Source organism: Mustela erminea, chromosome 7 (assembly GCF_009829155.1).
Source record: "Mustela erminea isolate mMusErm1 chromosome 7, mMusErm1.Pri, whole genome shotgun sequence".
NCBI classification, from domain to species: Eukaryota; Metazoa; Chordata; class Mammalia; order Carnivora; family Mustelidae; genus Mustela; species Mustela erminea.
Window position 1 is genome coordinate 40,761,292 of NC_045620.1, and position 19,370 is coordinate 40,780,661.

Here is a 19,370-nt window from a genome sequence, read left to right on the forward strand (position 1 = left end):
AGGAGATGGGGTAGGGGGTGGTGAGTGGATCTGGAGGTGAAAACAGAAGACAGTTCAAATTCAAAACGAGCTGCCATGGAAGTTGAAGATAAAAGCTTTGAGTTTAGTAGAGAGACCAGGACTGGAAATATAAATTAATGCATAACAAAGTATCTATATCTGAAGGGGATGAATTTAGAGATACTTTTCCTAACACTGTCCTCAGAATTTTTTTTTTTTTCAGTCTTCAGAATTTAAATTATCAGCCTCCTTGGATAGACTCAGCCCCAGGAGGTCTTGGGAAGGATTGAGAAAAGTGGGAAACATGTTAATTTAATTGGGGGCATACAGAAGTTGTTTAGAATTTGGATGACTAAAGAAATCTGTTAAATAGAAGGAGGATAATTTCAAGCTCCACCCCAGCCTCCCAAGTTGAGATGACATTGCAGCTGATCTAGCTCTACTTTGAGGATTTAGTAAAATGAAATTGCATTTTGGCAACTGTCAGTTAATCCGTGAAGTTTTAAATCAAACTCCTGTTGAGAAAAATAATAATATCAATAAGTTGGGGTTGCCTTATGGAGAATTTCATTTAATTTAAAAAAAAAACCATTTAAGATTTCACATTCGTGTGAATCATTAATGATAGTCACAAAAAGATGTTAAGCTGAGGCTTTAATGTCAATCTATGTACGCTGGAGAAGCACAGGCTCTTGCCAAAATTTAGCTCAGCCAAAATGACAAATGAAATCTGTGAGCAAGCCTCACTATACATGTGGGTTTACTGATAGGGTGGCGGGGGGGAGACTTTGAACTTCAACATAATTTTAAATATTTAATATCTAAATAAAAATGCTTTAAATCTTTATGCTTCCAGAGGGGGTAGAGCCAAAAGGCCTCTCTCCACCCTCCAAGAAGAGCAAAGCAAAGAAGCCAGAATGTTCCAAAGACTCTAGTGAAGGTGAGTCCTGTTCCTCTTGTCTTTAAAAAATTATTCCATGAAAAGAAATTTCTGGTTAACTTTTAAATGTTGTGTGTGCTCTCATGCTCTGATATTTCCCAGGGTTCAAAAATCACAGAAGAATTCTTTATCCTTTCCTAATATGTTGATTCTCCCCTGAATGTGAGGACAAAATATCAGATTTGGGTTTAATTGGTGAAGGTAAAAACCAAGTTTAAAAAAACCCATTTTCTCATTGTGATGTATTTTCTGTTTCTGCAAAGTGCTGACAAGTTGAGGGCTTTGTCATGGAGTAAGTGTAAAGGTAGAGACGTGGGTGTGTGATGGCCAGTGAGTAGCTAATTGCCTTATTGAGATCATTTGCTCTTTTCATGAGTACATTCTGAGTTCAGGTTCAAACCTGAGCAGTGGGTGCTGGAAATGTTTCTGGTCTTTTTGTTCTCTCTACTTTCTAGAAGCCAGCATATCTTTGCATTAAATGGACAGGCTCAATTGGGCTCAGTTTGCTGAAGAAAGGAAGTCAGTCTCTCTTTGACTTACAACACTAGTACCAACTATAAGATACTCACATTTTTCTTTTAAAATGTAGATTAGGTATTTTTTTTAAGGGAGCCTCTCATCTCCGGAGTATGCATGAACTTCTTAAAGGGGAACGTATTTATGCTTTCTCGTTTCTCACTTTGGAGCCTCCCTTCATCTGCTGTGAATTGGAGAGCATTATAATACTGATGGTGTCAGCTTGGGTCTTTGGGAAAGAAGATGCCAAGACAAGAAATAGAAGTGCAGGAAATGTATGGGAGGGGGGATCCTTGAGGGGAAAGAGGGGAAGAGCAGGAGGAGGCGAAAGAGAGAAGGAAGATGAGCTGGAAAGAGCCTCCATATGCAGTGAACTCTGGGAAAGAATGGGGAGGCCCAGAGCACTGGGCAGGAATGGCTGGCTCCAAGATCCCCTTTCTCCAGTTCACTCATTGGCTGCAAGCAGCTGGTGGAGAAAGTGGCCTCGGTGTGAATATAATGCTTCAGTGAACCCCAAAGTGTGGCCAGTGGAAGCTGTTGCCTCACTTCATTCACAGAAGCATGTTCTCTCTCGAAGGGAAATCCTGAACGTTTCTTCTCCATAAGAGCACAGCCCCTGCGTGAGGGTCGGGGTTCCAACTGATAAGCAATGACACTGCCTTCGTCCACATCTGGGTTCAGAACAAACTGAGAAGGCAAAGCTATCAGAAAGTTTGAAACCAAAAACATGATCTTTGTTACTAACGAGGTTAGATGAGAACTTCTGGTCTCCCTGCCCCCACCAGATGGGCTTCCTAATGCTGGATTTCACTCCTGAATATGAAAGACGTAACCTCTGTCTCCTCAGGAGCAAGTACCATTGTCCTTGGTATCTTGGGTGCCTAGACAGAGGCTACTGGGTGAGCTAATTATATGAAAAAGAACAGCCCAAGACACGCCCTCTCTGTGGACAAGGGGGTCTGAGAGAGACTCAAGATGAATGTGTTTCTTCCCTCCAGGCTTGGATAAGTGAGGGGATGGGGAGAAAGTCACAGCAGTAAATGTTCTCTGCCCTTTGGTTGAGGAGTGAGAAATAAACATTTCCAGCTAACAGTAAATGATAGAAATAATGTGTATAAAGTGCCTGGCACAGGTCCGGCGCTCAGAATGGCTATTATAATCGCCATCAGCACCATGAGGGGGTGCACACTGCTCTAATTCACTTAACGTGCTTGAGAGCTTCAAACCATTCATGGTCAACACTTAGAACCCTGGAGAAGGCCAACAACTGTAACAGCCCAAGAGGGTAAGAGTTTTAGACTGTCATCTCTTACTCTAATGAGGTCATTTCCTGGACAATCTCTTGAGGTCATGATTGGGAAACGGGTTAAGGGCAAAACAACAATTGCCTTTTCCTTAGAGAGGCTCCATCTCACCTAGTGGTTCCCAGCAAATGTCCAACCCACATCAGAGGTGGTTTTCTGGAGCCTGGGCCTGTGGTCATTTTGAGGGTCACATGGTGAGCCATAATCTGCTCTTCCCACTTATTCCTTCAGATGAGCAGAAACTTCTTTTGCCTCCTAAGTAATTTCCTTTGCTTAGGAACATCATTGTGTAATCCCAAGATGAATAGATAGTAGGCTTCACCTCACCCAAAGATGTGGTCTCAGAATATGCTCTGAGGCACCAAAGTGCCACCACTGTGGATTTGTGACCAGGGACATTCTGTTTGTGGCATCATGATGAAATCTAACATTAGCCATTCTATAGAAACAGGGAATTGTGTGTTTGTCCCTAAGATGGCTTTTGGGACAAAAAAAAGTAACCATTGCGGGAAAATGGTAAGAAGGGGATATGACGGAGGTAGATGATTCTATGATGGGCACTCATTATTTATCGGTGTTTGTATTTTGAAGAAATAAAGTAGGTCCTGAATTCATGTTATTTCATGTTATATATATTTCACTTCTTCTCATGATTCAAAGTGTTATAATCTTTGATTGGCAAAGAGTTACAATTCTTTCCCACTAGACATGCAAAGGGAATATTGCATCCCTGGGTGAAAGAGTAATGAAGATTATGATCCTTCTCTGTGGTGGGCTTCCCATTTTAGAATCATCAGTCCTGTTCCAATGTGGTCATCTCCCTAAGATAGATAAATAAATAGATAGATAGATAGATAGATAGATAGATAGATATCTTTCTATCTATCTATCAATTACAGTAAGAGAAGTTTCTGGTATTTTTATTTATAGATCACTCAGCTTAATTCTGCATCACTTGGCCTCCTCTTACTTCTTCTCTCCTTTGGGTTCCCAGCCCTGATTCCAAGACTCATGGATCTTTCTGATTACCTCTTTTTACCTTATAATATCCATTCTCAGACAGGATCTTAGAGAATAGAGTTGGAACACAAACTCACCTAAATTTGCTGTCATATATAACCATAATAACTGTATCTTGATCCAGAAGAATTTTGCGAACATCTGGGCAAGTCATCTCATTCTACTGATCTGTTTTAAAGTAGACTACGAATGGTTTTTAACTTGCCCAAAGTCCATGCAGCTTGTTAATGTCAGAAACTCTTTTTTTTTTTTTTTTCTACAAACAACATAACTTTGCTAACTCTTTTCCCTTTTCCTCTTCTGGAAACTAGACTTAGTTTTTTTGAAGGAGGCAATTTTGCTATCATTGCAGGCTTGACTGAAAGCCTTATTACTTTAGCAAATGTACTAAAGTACTGAACACCATAAGAAATAATCAGACAATTTCTAAATGTATTTATTAGCATTCTTGTATAATGGACTTTGGGATATAGAGTTTCATTTTAATTGTTTTGATTGAACTTTCATGGATCAGAGTATTGTCCCACTGCAACACCATGCTAATAATGAAATGATTAGTAACTTCAGATTGGCTGGCATCTGGTATAAATGATAAGCCAACCATGAGCTGACAAATTATAGGATCAATTGTTTGAAGAATACCTGGTGAATGGCAGTTCTAGCAATTCCAACTCTCAGGAATTTGGACGAATTTTTTTTTCTTACAAAAAAATTAATTGAAAGAATATTATAGAAAACTTAGCCCTATTAAGAACACATGTTCCTCTCACACTCTTTCCTCCTTCTCTCACCGGGAAATCCTTTCAGAAGTTCCTTTAATGAAAATCTCTCTGGCTTTGTTTGTGTGGAAACATCATTTTGCTATTTTTTAAGGCAATTTTCCTGGGTAAAAATTTGAGGTTGGTGGTTATTTTCTTGCAGCATTTCAAGATTTTTTTCTCCATCCTTACCAGTTCTGTAGTTGTTAAGAAGTAATATCTCAGTCTAATTGTCTCTTTTTTTTATATTTCAAAATATAATTATATATTTATTATGTATCATTAAATAAATGAAAGTAATTTTAAAATATTAGCATTGTTATAGTAGCTTCTTTTTATTTCATTTAATTTTATTTCTTTTCTGTGTTCCAAAATTCATTGTTTATATGCACCATACCCAGTGCTCCATGCAATACATACCTCCTTAATACCCACCACCAGGCTTACCCACCCCCTCCCCCTCCCCTCCAAAACCCTCAGTTTGTTTCTCAGAGTCCACAGTCTCTCATGGTTTGTCACCCCGTCCAATTTCCCCCAACTCCTTTCTCCTTTCCATCTCCCAATGTCCTCTGTGTTAATCCTTTAAGTGAAACCATATGATAATTGACTCTCTCTGCTTAACTTATTTCACTCAGCATAATCTCTTCCAGTCCTGTCCATGTTGATACAAGAGTTGGGTATTCATCCTTTCTGATGGAGGCATAATACTCCATTGTATATCTGGACCATATCTTCTTTATCCATTTGTCCATTGAAGGGCATCTTGATTCTTTCCACAGTTTGGAGACTGTGAACACTGGGGTACAGATGGCCCTTCTTTTCACTACATCTGTATCTTTAGGGTAAATACCCAGTTGTGCAATTGCAGGGTCATAGGGTAGCTATTTTTAATTTTTTGTGGAATCTCCACACTGTTTTCCAAAGTGGCTGCACCCACTTGCATTCCCACCAACAGTGTAAGAGGGATCCCCTTTCTCCAAATCCTCTCCAACACATGTTGTTTACTGTCTTGTTAATTTTGGCTATTCTAACTGGTGTAAGGTGGTATCTCAACATGGTTCCTTTTTAGATCCTTCAAACTTGTAAAGTGCTTTCTAATTTCCAAAATGTTTCCACATGTAATCTCATCTGACAAAAGAAATCATCAATATTTTAGAGTGCAGTAGAGGGTTCTTTTCTTTCTAGTTGCATTGACAATCTGATCTTTATCTTATTTGTCCCTTGGTTTCCATATGATGTCCCTCTGTGTGGGTTTCTCTTGATCCTTTTTAGTAGTCGCTCTGCTTCTTGGATATAGGAATAAACATTTTTTAGTAAAGTTCTGAAAATTTTTCTCCTATTGCCTCACCAAATATTATACCTCCACTATGTCCTACTCATTCTTTTTCTCTCCTTCATGACTCCTAACCTACCTTGTTGTTGTTGTTGCTGTTCTTATTGTTTTTCTGTGTCCCTCTCTAGCTCTCTTTGATGCTTTCTGGTTACTTTTTTCAAGCTTATCTCTCTATTCATTAATCCTATTTAACTTTATTTAATCTAATTTCCATTGTTATCCTTTTCATTTTTTAAAGTTTTATTTGGTTCTGTTTCAAATAGAGCTGGTCATTCTTTATTTAATAACTACATAAAATATTTTAAAAAATAATCTGTATCTGAGATTCCAATATCTCTAGTCTTTCTGTGTAAGTCAAATTCTACAGTTTGTTGTTTTTGCAGATTCATAGTTATGGTTATTTCTTTGTAAGTTTTGCTTTTTTTATGGCCATGTTCTTAAGATTTTTATTTGTGGGGGTTTTCTGAAGTTGGATTAATAGTTTATTTATGTTTTGTTTCTGAGATGCCTGAAGATACTGCTGATTCAGGGAAACTACATATTTGGCATAGAGTTTTTTGTTTTGTTTGCTACTTGTTTAAGCCCATGTTAGTACACATATATTATAAGATTAGGAAATCTCAACAGACTTTTTTTCTTCCTTTCTTCCTCTCCAACCAATGCTAAAACTGAGAGGGGAAAATTTCCCACTTTACTCAGGACCAAAGCGTAGGTCCAATGGCTCATATGTGTGGCTAATTCAAACCCAAACTTTAGCTAGTGATTATCAAAGAATATTCCTGTCTGCATCACCAACATCACTTGGGAACCTGTGAGAATTATAAATTCTAGGGCCTCATCTCAGAGCTACTGAATCAGAGATAATGAGGTAAGACCCACAAATCTGTGTTTTTAAAAACCCTTGGGGTATTAACACATGCATACTTGAGTTTGAGAACCACTGTTCTAGAGTCTAGACCATCCGGATGTTGGCAAATGCCTCAAAGCAAACAATTATTTCAGTGCTTGCTTACAAATCTTGATTTAATTGCCATCATTTCTGGCTTCTTAGGAGTTTCCTTACAAAAGCACCAGCTCACCCATGTATTCAAGAATTAGATAGATATGTAATAAGTAGATTGGATAAGTGATTGGTAGACAGTAAATACCTACAAATGTACATATAAAAATAGAAACCTACCTATAAATGTGTATACATGTATGTCTACATATATAATAGTCTGGGAAGATACATGTCAAATTGATCTTAGGAGTTATCTTAAAGGAGTGGAGAAGAGACGGGGGAAGATTGGGAAGAGTTCAGTACTCAACTTTCTAAATTTGTGCATAATTGGAAAATGTACATATATATGGCAAGAATGGTTTCATATTGATAAAACAAAAACATACTTTCATTTAAAAACTAGAGATGTTATGCTTCTAAAATTCAGGAGCAAATTTAGAACGGTAATTCTCTCCATACGTTCATCTCCAAAGCCTTCCGTGGCTTGTGGTAATGAATGCTATTTTTCCACCATATTTTTTACAGAAAGCACTAGCACTTTGGCTCTCGCTCTACAATTGCCTCTACATAGAATATTCAACAAACCTACATGGGATACACATTCTTCAGGAGCCCGAGCCCTTGTGATGCTAAATCAAGCAGCCCTATACTGCACTCTAAAATATTGATGATTTCTTTTGTCAGATGAGATTACATGTGGAAACATTTTGGAAACTAGAAAGCACTTTACAAGTTTGAAGGATCTAATATTGCTATTAGGGGTGTTATTATTATTGTCTCGACTAAAATAAATTTTTCTGAACACATGAACCATTGGTGGAATGCACATCATATTTCCTAAGTGGCAGAATTTTCTCCTTGCCCTATTATTTTTCCTGCATATTAATGTATCATGTGACATGCTGTTTTGTGAGTGGCTGGACAGAAGGGACATTCTATCTTTCAGAAAGCCATGCAGCAGTTCATGCATTATATTCATAAGCATGATCTTTAATTTAATTTTTTGACAAGTGCAGTGAAGGGTAAAATCAGGCAGTCATAATTTTGACTTAGCCATCACTCAAATGAGCTTAGTGATTGACCAGCTTTAAAAAAAAAAAAAAGGAAGAAGAAGAAGAAGCAGGAATGAGGAAAAGCAGCTTTCTCATGAAGAAAAGCTTTGTTTTATCCTCTAGACCTTAAAATACCAAGAATTTAAGCAAAAGATAAAATTTCCACAGTGAAAATCAGAATACAATAAAAGTCCATGTCGTCATCTTGCTTTAATTATTCTCTTCATGTTCTGCATGATTCAGGGCCATTCTGAGCTATCCCCCTACTGCAAATTAGTAGAAGAGCCCAACAGTCACGATCTCTACAGTTACCCATTAAACAGAGCTGTGGTTCTAAACACGGAGTCCTGTTTCAGTTAGCCTTAGGATTTTAAACGGGCTCAGAATACATTGAGGCATTTTCCATAGTGAGAAGGAAGAACTTACATAGCCAGACTAAGCATAGGTGCTGTGTGACTCAGAATGATCCCTGTCCATGTCTGTCACTGGCATATTATTGGCAATACTCTCTTTCACTCTCTGGGGTGTCCTGGCTTGGGTGGTAACATACATGGATGTTCTTACTGGAGGAGAAACCACAGTTCGACATGAGTGTAGACGGAGCTCTTGACTGTACAAGTTCTGCTTCCTACGTTGGCAGTTTTTCTAACCTAAAAGTCAGTTTCTTCATTATTAAATGAAGGAAAGAACCTCCCCTGTGGGAGTGTGGGAGATTTAAACAAGATTATGTGTGGAAACTGCCTGCCACAATCTCAGGACAGAACAGCTGGTCAGCCCAAGTGTATGGAATCAAAACAGGAAGAGCTTCCTCCCATCAAAAACTCACCCACCTTGTTTATTAAGGCTTGAAATTCCTTTCAATATGAACAAAATAATGTTACAAATAGAGAAAAGACTTAAAAGGCATTGGCTGAATCTCCTCTCTCACTAAGTGTTTTTGCTCTTCTCTCTCTCTTGGGTTCACCAGGCCTCCACTCCCCTGACCAATCACATTAATTTCTGTCCCAAATGGACTTTCACCCAACCTACCTTCTCCTTCCTAATCTCAATTATTTATTTATTTTTTTAAGATTTTATTTTTAAGTAATCTCTATACCCAACATGGGGCTCAAACTCATGATCCTGAGATTAAGAGTCACATATTCTACTAACTGAGCTGGCCAGCCGCCCCTTGATTCTTTCTGTCTTCAAGTCAAGCTTCCTCAGAAACTGGTCTACCTTCAATATTTACACAACCTCCCCCCTCAATCATTCCTCAGCCTCTACTTCCTGTCTCTAATACTTTGTGGCAGGCACCAGGTTAGACAAGGGGCAAAAAAGACTTGGTCTCTGATTATGGTCTGTCAGTTCAGAGATTCTTTTTAACTTCAAGTCAAGCTTCCTGAGAAACTGGTCTACCTTCAATATTTACACAACCTCCTTCCTCAGTCATTCCTCAGCCTCTGCTTCCTGCCTCTAATAGTTTGTGGCGGGTACCAGGTTAGACAAGGGGCAAAAAGGAGGACTTGGTCTCTGGTAGGTCAGTTCAGACCTACCAATGAGACAGTCACTGTCCAGCCTCCATGGGCTCTTTAAGTTTGGTGACTCCCTGCTATTTCTGTAAGATGCTGGGAACAAAGATCTCTCTTCTGAGGCTTGTTCTTGTTCCAACTGCCAGTGGTCTTGTTCTCCCAGATGAGTGTTTCTCAAACTGTGGCCAATGGAGCCCCACAGCCCATTCAGGAGATCTTCAAGGCCAAAGTGAATTTTACATGGAGCTATACTCTCAGAAGTCTCTATTCACATGGGTACAGTGGGAATGGTATCCCCTGGAGTTGTACAAAGTAGTGGTATCACAGAGACACCCCACAGCATCCTTCCTCCAACCACATCAACATAGATCCCCACCACACACATATACCTTTTCTATGCATTAATTCCACATCTTTGTTAAACACCCACTACTTGACAATACAGGCACTAGTCTAGATATTGAAAATGCACACACACATAGACACACACACACACCCTTCTTTTTAGGGGGCATATATTCTAGGGTATGTGGGGGTAGCAGTTGATGGATTTAAAAATATTAAAGAATATATAATACATAGTAAGCCAAATGGTGGCATATGCAATACTATTTATCTGTTGCTGCCTGAAAATTTTTTCTCAAACTTAGCATCTTAAAACAACAGTTGGATCAGGAATTGGGAATGGCTTACCTCGATGGTTCTGGATCAGACTATCTTTTGATAGTGTATGACGTTCTAGGTCATCAGAGTCTAGGTCATAAAAGAATATGGTTTCTGCCTGGCTGTCTCTTGGATCACTCACTCTAGAGTAAGGGAGATATGTCCTGAGGACCCTCCACCATTATGAGAAGGTCTACATGGCAAGAACCTAAGGCATCCTGCCAAAAGCAAGCAACAATCTGAAGGTCATTTGAGTGAGGCAAGAATCAGATCCCCCAGCCCCAGGCAAGCCCTCAGAGGACTGCAGATTATGGTTGACATCTTGACAGCAACACCATGAGAGCCTCCAAGACAAGTACCATGCAGAAAAACCATGGAAGAGGAGATAGGGAATGCCCCTGTCTGTATAAGTTGGTGGCAGGGAAGAGTCTTAGGAGAGAGATGGGTTAAGATTACAAATATGCTGGACCTTAGAGATTCTCAAGTTGGTATTTGAGAAGAAGCGTGAAGAATATAAAAGAGTAAGCTGAGAAGTTAAGTGGGCAAAGAGCATTCCAGTAGAGGAAATAGCAAGCACCAACACCCTCATGAGAGAGAGGTCTGACCTACTACTCTGAGAAAAGAAGGTCAATGTGAGTCACTGGAGAGGTCATTAAGGGTCATTGAGGGTTGATACCTTAGAGACGTGGGTCTCACACTTGAGTGTGCATCACCTCAGGGCAAGTCAAACCATATTAAACCCAGTCTCTGATTCAGGCACTCTGGGGTACCCAAGAATTTGCAGTCTTAATAATTCCATAGGTGATGCTGGTGTCCTGGGCTGAAGACTCCACTTTGACAATCAGTGCCAAGGGCACGGGGGCCACTAGAAGAATTTAGGCTTTGTGGCTTTGTCTCTGAGTGAAGTGAAAATGGAACATATTAAACAGAGGAAAGACATAATCTTACTTACATTTTAAAACAATATTCTGGTTGTTGTGTTGAGAATGGGGGGAGGGGCAGTGGCTAAGGTTAGAAACAGGGAGATAGTCTGTTGGGGCAAGGGATACTAGTGGCTTTTCCCAAATGGCAGTTGGGGAGTTGAGGGAGAATTTGTCAGATTCTGGAATTACATTAAGGTAAAGCCAACCAGTTCACTGACATGAGATATGGCATCTGACAGAGAGAGAGAGAGGAGTCAAGGATGAGTCTTTTTATGTTCTCCACAACTACCAAACCTAGAAGCTGTACCCTGCTTCCATTTAATTCAAACTTTCCGAGAAAAAGAATCTTTATTCCTACCCTTCATCATGTCTGTCCAGGTAGCTCTTGCTCCCGGCCCCCTAGGAAGGTCATATTACCCCATCCTGAGGCAAACTTTCCAATCAAGCAAAAGGAAAATGTTCAGGCATGAAGAAAATTCTCATCATAACAACTAAAAGAGAGTCAACACAAGTGTGTTAACAAAGAAGACAACTCACAGAAAAGATGATTTTAGGTGCTTTAGGTACTGAAGATTCCAGTAGGTTCTCTCCCAACAAGACGTGTTTGTTATTGCTGTTATTTTGTTTACTTTCAATCCGTAATTTCCCAGTTAATGGATGATGGTGGAACTGTTGTCATGTATGATGAAGGCAAGAAAGAAATTAAAGGAGAAAAGAAAGGAGGATGGATGGGAGGCAAGGAAGCAAGGAAAGGGGAAATATGGTTGTCGGCTCTGGGAAGAGCCCTGAGCTAGGAACCACTAGACCTGAATTCTAGGCACAGGATCAAACCCTCCACCTGATATCCCCAAGGCCCCCTCCAACTATCAAATTCTGTAATTCTACCTAACCATCAAATTCATGAAAATCGATTCTTTATGAGATCGCTCCTTCATGCCTAGTAAATATTTTCATCCTTAATTTAAAAGTTTTGAGTCATGGGTTTTAATAATGAAATAGGCCTCTCAGAACATCTCATTTCACAGATGGGGAAACTTTTTTTAAAAGTCCTCTAGAATTGCCTAGAGGACTCACATGAAAAGTGATCCTAAGTGAGCTACTGAACATCAAAAGGAAAGACCTGTTTATCAGGCCATCAACAGTGTTTCTTTCAATAATATATTTTTAAGTTTCTTTAAGTCTTTTAAATGTGGGTGAGTAATTCAGATTACATGTGCTTTGCTGTTTGCCTGTTTTGATTTCCAAAACTGAGGATAAAGAATGCATTTGTTTGTTTTGTCAAAAATTCAGTCCCTGGATTTATAGAGGTAAAACATTAGAGTGATTTTCTTTTTTCCAGTGTTGTCCCCTTGCTGAGAGGTTCTTTGATGGCTTATAATATTAGATACTAATTTTTCAGCAGAGAAAGGTTTGGTTTGGTTTAGTCTTTAAGGAGAACTATTGCTATTTGAACAGTGTTGAGTTTTCACATTACGTTTTGCCATTATATTTCAAAATTTCAATTTGCTACTGTAACAAAGTTGTGCTTTCCTACGATACCGGAGAGAGCCTTAAAGCAGTCCACCTACGCTGGAATCACCTGGGTGGGCAGCGCGTGCTCCTAATACCTTGCTTGAGCATTCCTCTCTCTTGCCACTCTGGAGCCATCAGAGGCGTCTTCTGAAATGACTCCATCTCCAGGGATTGCCCTTCTTGACGCATGATACACAGAAAACCAGGCTATTCTATTCTCCTTGGACAAAAATGCCAGCCGATCACTTGAATCATTTCTCAGTTCTCTATCCTGAGAATTCCCCACTGATCTCTAATAATCTGTGCTGCTGGCAGAAAGGAAGTAGATAAGGGGTTTGGGAAGAAAGGGGTGGACCGATGGGGAGGTAGGTTCTAGAATATCGGGAGACAGTGAGGCGCTTTTGCTGAGTGGTGAACGGTTGCAAACTGCTACTCTCAGGGGAACTTACTCCTTCAGTCAAAGCTGCCACTTATGGTGAATGCTAAAAATGTGGATTCTTGCCCTCAGTTTCAGCCTTCCACCAAATCACAAAGCTGCATTTTAACTCGATGCACTGCATCTTTGTAACACCATTTTTTTTTTTTTATACTTGGTTTTTATTTTGGACATTCTCAAACTTCGAGCCAATTTGCAAGTACACTGAAAAGAACCATTTTCTTTTTCCATAGAATTTTCTGGGGGAACTTTTAAAAATCCCATGCTTGGGGCACCTGGGTGGCTCAGTGGGTTAAGCCTCTGCCTTCGGCTCGGGTCATGATCTCAGAGTCCTGGGATCAAGCCCCGCATCAGGCTCTCTGCTCAGTGGGGAGTCTGCTTCCCCCTCCCTCTCTGCCTGCCTCTCTGCCTACTTGTAAATCTCCATCTGTCAAATAAATAAATAAAAATCTAAAAAAAAAAAAAAAATCCCATGCTTGTGTCCCACCCCCAGACCAATGAAGTCCAACCTCCGGTAGAGGAACCCAGACAACAAATTTTTTTTTTTTTCTTTCAGGCAAAAAAAAAAAAAAAGTATATTTTTAAACACCTTGTGTCAACCTCAGATGTAGTCAAGGTTGGGAATCCCATGTTTAAGCATCCCGTTTCCTGAGAATTTGGTCTCAGATCACAGATTCTCTTGATGTCAAAAATAATTGACCCACCTGTATTGATTAGGCACTGAGACAGTGACATTAGCATTTCCAGACATCGAAGGGGCCATTTCCTAACATTTATTGTACACTTTTTATGTGCCAAACATTTTTCTAAGCACTTCACATTTAACTCATTTCATCTTTAGAAGAATACTATCGAGCATGTGCTACGATATCCCCTTTTACAGATGAGGAAACTAAGGCAAAGAGAAGTGAAAAAATTGTAGAATATAACATGGCCAGGAACTCTGGGAAATCAGGCCTAGAAATAAGATAATATGATACCAGACCTAAATGCCAGCACTTCTTAAACTTTGCATTTGAGAGCACTAACTTCTTCTAGTTTTGATTTTAGAATCAGCTGGAGAGTTAGAGAACACTGAGGCCCAGTCTCACTGAAGAAGGATGGGCACTGGGCCTTTAACTTTTTTTCCCAAGGTCCCCAGGGGTTCTCCCCAGAACAGGGAATCTTCAGGAGAAAGGGAGCATGAAGATGGCCAGAGGAAGGTATGAAACAGAAGGCCTAGATAGACAGGAAAGAAGCAAATTACCCAAATGACATAGACACTGAGTTTAGGGTAGATGTGGATTGGGGCCAAATAGGAAGAATTTTGGAAACCAAGCCAAGGAGTCTGGACTTTATTTACTGATCTCCAGGAGCCATGGCACTTTGTCACCATCAGAGTGGCATGGGTCTCCTTGGGTGAACTTAAAATGAAACACACAATGATGCTCTATACATTTTAAAAGCTAGATCCCAAAACTTAGACCTACCAAGACATTTTTTGTCTACCAAGTCATGGAGATAATACATTTAATAATGATCTTCTATATGCTCAGGGGATACATGTTACCACTATTTCTGGTCAAAGCTATTGTACTACCCTATCTTGAGACTAAACAATGCTTTACATATCAGCAAAGCAGGGGCGCCAAAAATAAGTAAGAAAATCTCAGCTTTGATTACTCATCCAGAATATTGTAATCAGATCATTTAAAGAGAAGTCTTCTTTTAAAGCATATATAGAGATTGGGCCAGGTTAAAATTGAGTGTGTGTGTGTGTGTGTGTGTGTTTAATTTTATTTAATTTAATTTTATTTTAAAGATTTTATTTATTTATTTGAGAGAGAATGGGTGAGGGAGAGCATGAGCGAGGAGAAGGTCAGAGGGAGAAGCAGACTCCCCAAGGAGCTGGGAGCCCGATGCAGGACTCGATCCTGGAAGTCCAGGATCATGACCTGAGCCAAAGGCAGTCACTCAACCAACTGAGCCACCCAGGCACCCTAATTTTATTTTAATATGAGGATGGGGGACAACACCAGGATCTGTTTGGTCTTTAGGATTTCTGAAAGTCCTAACTCAGCCCTATTGTAAAATTTGACTCGTTCCTTGTATAATATCAAATTAACAAATGAGCAATGATGTAGGTATGTCCTAGCATCATCTCCTTTCTTTTTGTGATTATTAAAATACACCCAAAACAAAGGTAATTTCTACAGTGATGGCAAGATTTGCTACAATTGTGGACATTTTGCTAATTCTCACCATCTATTGTTCTGCTAAATAGGCGGTCTCCCCATATCACCCATCCTAACCACCCTCTGTCCCTGTGCATAGATACAGAGCTATAAAGCATGGCAGTCAGAAAGAATGTTAATAAGGGCTGTGTGTCTACTTGCCAAGGGGCTACTTTGACCAGACCTCCTGCCCTTGAGCTTTGGCTTGGTTAGTCAATGCTTCTAATTCTGTTTTTCATTATCATGCTCCCTATAAGAGCGATCTTAGGGCATTCTGTCCTAAGTCTCCCCTGAAGTTTTAATGCCACAAATATGCTGTATATCTGTTTACATGCTGAGGCCTTTTGGAGGATTTGTTTTTCCCTGCCAGAAACAAATGCTTGCCCCACATTGGGAAAGCATAGATTGTACTAGGGACGGTGCTTACAGGAGATTGGAGAGTGGCAGAAATATAAATGCGTAAAGCGTTTATTCTCTTGGACCTTCGCTGCCAGGCAGAAATAGCTCTTTTCTTCCCCCCAAGGCCATGGCACCCGTAGGAGCCCTCTCCACTTCTAGTTAACCAACCACTCCTTCCCTCCTCTCAGGCCTGGAGAGGGGAATGGTTCCCCTCCATCATTGGCCCTGCAGAGCCTCACTGTCCTTTATTACTTGCCTTGATTCTGTGCACATCTTTTAAAATATCCCTTCATGAACTCCCTCACACCCTTTTGAATGTGCCCATGCTTCCTGTTGGCACCATGGTGGGTCTTTTCCAGTTGGAATCCTTATTACCTCATGGGACTGGTCATCCAAGACACAAGGGCCACTTCAACCACACATTCTATCTTTGCTTTTTTCTCTTCCCTTTGGAAGTCTTGCTCTTCTCTTTATCGTTACTTAGTGACAATGCTTACTCTTTGAAATGCTTTCTTGCTGGGGCCCGGGGTGGGGGTGGGGGTGTTGTTTGGTTGTCTTTGTCTCATTTTTCCCCTTGCTGTTGCATTTTCATTGGCTTTGCATGAGACTGGTGTGTGGAGATTAACCCATAGAATCTTCAGTGCTTGCCTGCTTGAAGTTTCTCCGCCTGAGTTTCACAAACACCAAGTCAGGGAGTGCTCTCCACTGGCAAGGAGGAAAAGTGTTCCCGGTGCTATGGCTGTATATCAAAATACCCTAAAATTTACTGGCATAACATAATGACATTTATTCTGTCCACAGATCGGCTCAGTGGAGATAGCTTGTTTCTAACTCCATTCAGCACCATCTAGCAGAAAATGGGAGATGCTCACTTGCTTGTCTAAGCCCTGGGCTTGGGAGATTTAAAAAATAGAAACTTGGAACAAGTGGGGTTCCCTGGGCATCTTTCTAGCTTGGTGGAGTCCCTCCATGTGATCTACCAATTTCAGGGCATTCTTAGACCTTGACTCAGAGTTCCCAAGGGTCATATCTCTAAGCAAGAGCCAATTGGAATTCACATCACCTTCTATGGCCTTGTCTCAAAGCTATACAATGTCGTTCTGACCACATTCTCATCACCTTCACATCAGTTGAGAGAGTTAATGAGTCCTCCAGGCTCAGGGGAGCCTGATGGAGTCTTCCAATAGAGATTGTCAATGTCACATTATAATTTTATCTATATCTATATCTATATCTATATCTATAGTGAATGTCACATTATAAAAATACATATATAGTCAATGTCACATTACAAGTGTGTGTGTGTGTGTGTGTATATATATATATATATATGGAATGGAATAATCTGCTCCAATATCCGTTATACATACATAAAGTTTCACTTTCAAAACTTTGTGGAACAAGATCCTGAAGAAAATACTGGAAACTACTAATAGAAAGCAGGCACAGATAGGAAGATGTGAGTATGGAAGTCTTAATATCTATTTTATATAATCATGGGGCTTAGGATTCAAGAGTGAGAGAATCAAGAGTGGGTACAGTTGGTGGAATGAAAACTGGATTCCTACCTGGGCCAATTGACTTTAACAAATCTCTGATTTCTGTCAAATGAAGGCTTTAATCTCTATGATCTCAATGGTTCTGTGAAAGGTTGAAGTTATGCCACCATATACTCACCATTTCTGTTTCCTGTTTAAAATTACTCTCCTACAGAATTTGCTGACTCTCAGTTCTGTTGCTTTTGCTAAGCAGAAGCACTCTGCTGTCTGGGCAGCTCTACTAAATGAAGGGGGAGCTTCCAGTCCTCGATGGCACCATGCGTTATTTCAAGAGTTATTCTTCCTTTGTGTGTGAAGATTTGCATTTTGAATGTGTGCCATCAGAGGAGTAATAGGAAATTGGGATTATACTGTAGCTGAGTCAAAGGACATATATATATGTATCTATAGATAGATAGATAGATAGAAACCTATCTATCTATCTATCTATTTTTGTTTTGTTTTGTTTTGTTTTAAATCTGGAACTCTTCTCCCCTAAGGGATAGTTTGGGTGGTAGAGGAGGGTGTAAAAACACTAAATCCAGAGGGCAGGGGATATAAAGGAAATGGAAACTAGACTAAAAGGCAATATCAGAATTGTCTATGAAGTTCTCCCCAGAAAGTATCTTCATATATGTGTTGATATACTCAGTAGGCACTTTCTGATGATGATCACAACAGAGCTCTGCATGTCTGAGACCCTGAAATGGTGACCATTACGTGTGCGGCTCCACAAGCCAGTCTGTGGGCATCAGAGTGAATTCGCAGGGAAGTGTTGACACTGCCTTAAAATCCCATCTTGAACCTGGGAGGTGTAGAGAGAAACTATAGCTAGGGGGTACCCAACCAGAGATCAATGCCAAGATTGGGAAAGAAGCAGGTCTAATGAAAGTGACTGGAGCAAGTGTACTCAAAATGAAAATCAATGCAGTGGTAGGAGAGATAAAACATCAGAAGGAGAAATAAAGGCAAAAAAGAAGGAAAGGAGAGGGGAGGAGAAGGGAGGGGAAGGGAGGGAAAAAAGAAAGAGGAAAAGGGAAGGCAAGGCAAGGCAAGACATGTGGACAGTCTGTGGTGGCTGGGATGTGACCTGGGAAAAGAGGTCCCACAGGCAGTACACAGAGAACTTAGAGAAAATCAGCATTACCATTAGTCTGAAAGAGAGTGCATTGGGAGGCAACGTGGAATTCAATGTTATTAAGTTTGCATTTTCACTTTTTAAAATGCCATTTCCACATTTCCAAATCATTGGACTGTTGGTCAAAGAAATGCCCAAAGTACCGTTGACAAGTGGCTTCATTCAATGGCAGCCCCAGGCAAAGACAAAATGTGAGCTTCTGTTTACACTCGGAAATCCTTTGGCTAGTGTGTTAACCTTGTCTTTAGAAGCCTGCTGTTTATATATTGGCATCCACAGGGCTTTGCTTCCTTCTTGGTGCTCAACTGTTGCCAATTTCCTTATCTACCCCTCATTACATTAGGGAAGGTTGGGTGTCACCACTGGCGTGGGTTTCTGGCCACTTTGCCAGCTCTGAGTTTTGATCACTGGCATCCTTCAGGGCTATTTCTGCAGGTCGATGTTTCTTCAGGATACAGTTTAGAAAATGGATCTTGGAAATAATGCAAGAGCCAGTTTTTGGGTGTAAGACCTGATTTTGAAATTTGGACATCAATCTTAGGAGGCTGAATCCCAAAGTTTTACTTTTCTTTAAAGTTTTGTTGTTGTTGTTGTTGTTGTTGTTGTTGTTTTGAGAGAGAGAGAGAGAGAGAGAACAGAGTGAACGAGAGAACAGGTGTGGAGGGAGGGGCAGAAGCAGAGGGAGAAGCAGGCTCCCCACTGAGCAGGGAGTCTGATGCAGGGCTGGATCCCAAGACTCTAGGATCATGACCTGAGCCAAAGGCAGATGCTTAACCAACTGAGCCATGCAGGGGCCCCTGTGAGGCTTTGCTTTTCAACTTACTCATTGGTAACTACAGGGTTAGATTTCCAAGGACTGAGTTGGACGGGAACACGTTTGAAGCTGGCTGTCCCACCAAACACAGGAGTTCATCCTCTGTGAAGCATGATTAAAACACCGTATCCCTCAATCACCTGCAGAGGCCCTTAGAGGAGGCTATTGGTGGGTAAACAGGATATTTATTGGGAAAAGCAAAAAGAAGTCCTGAAATAAAAGAGAGTGATGATTTCACATTGCATCTATGCCTCCGAATTTAATTAAATTATAATTAAAATATAATTCTGCATAAAA

General features: G+C 40.3%; 1 protein-coding gene across 1 annotated transcript in view; it reads left to right on the plus strand.

Moving 5' to 3' along the window:
• MACROD2 (mono-ADP ribosylhydrolase 2) overlaps positions 1–19,370 on the plus strand; it is a 1,971,474-nt gene that overhangs the window by 1,825,515 nt on the left and 126,589 nt on the right. Inside the window, exon 11 of the mRNA XM_032351448.1 lies at positions 857–940. Within this exon, the coding sequence (XP_032207339.1) occupies positions 857–940 (84 nt within the window). The remainder of the gene's footprint in view (positions 1–856; positions 941–19,370) is intronic.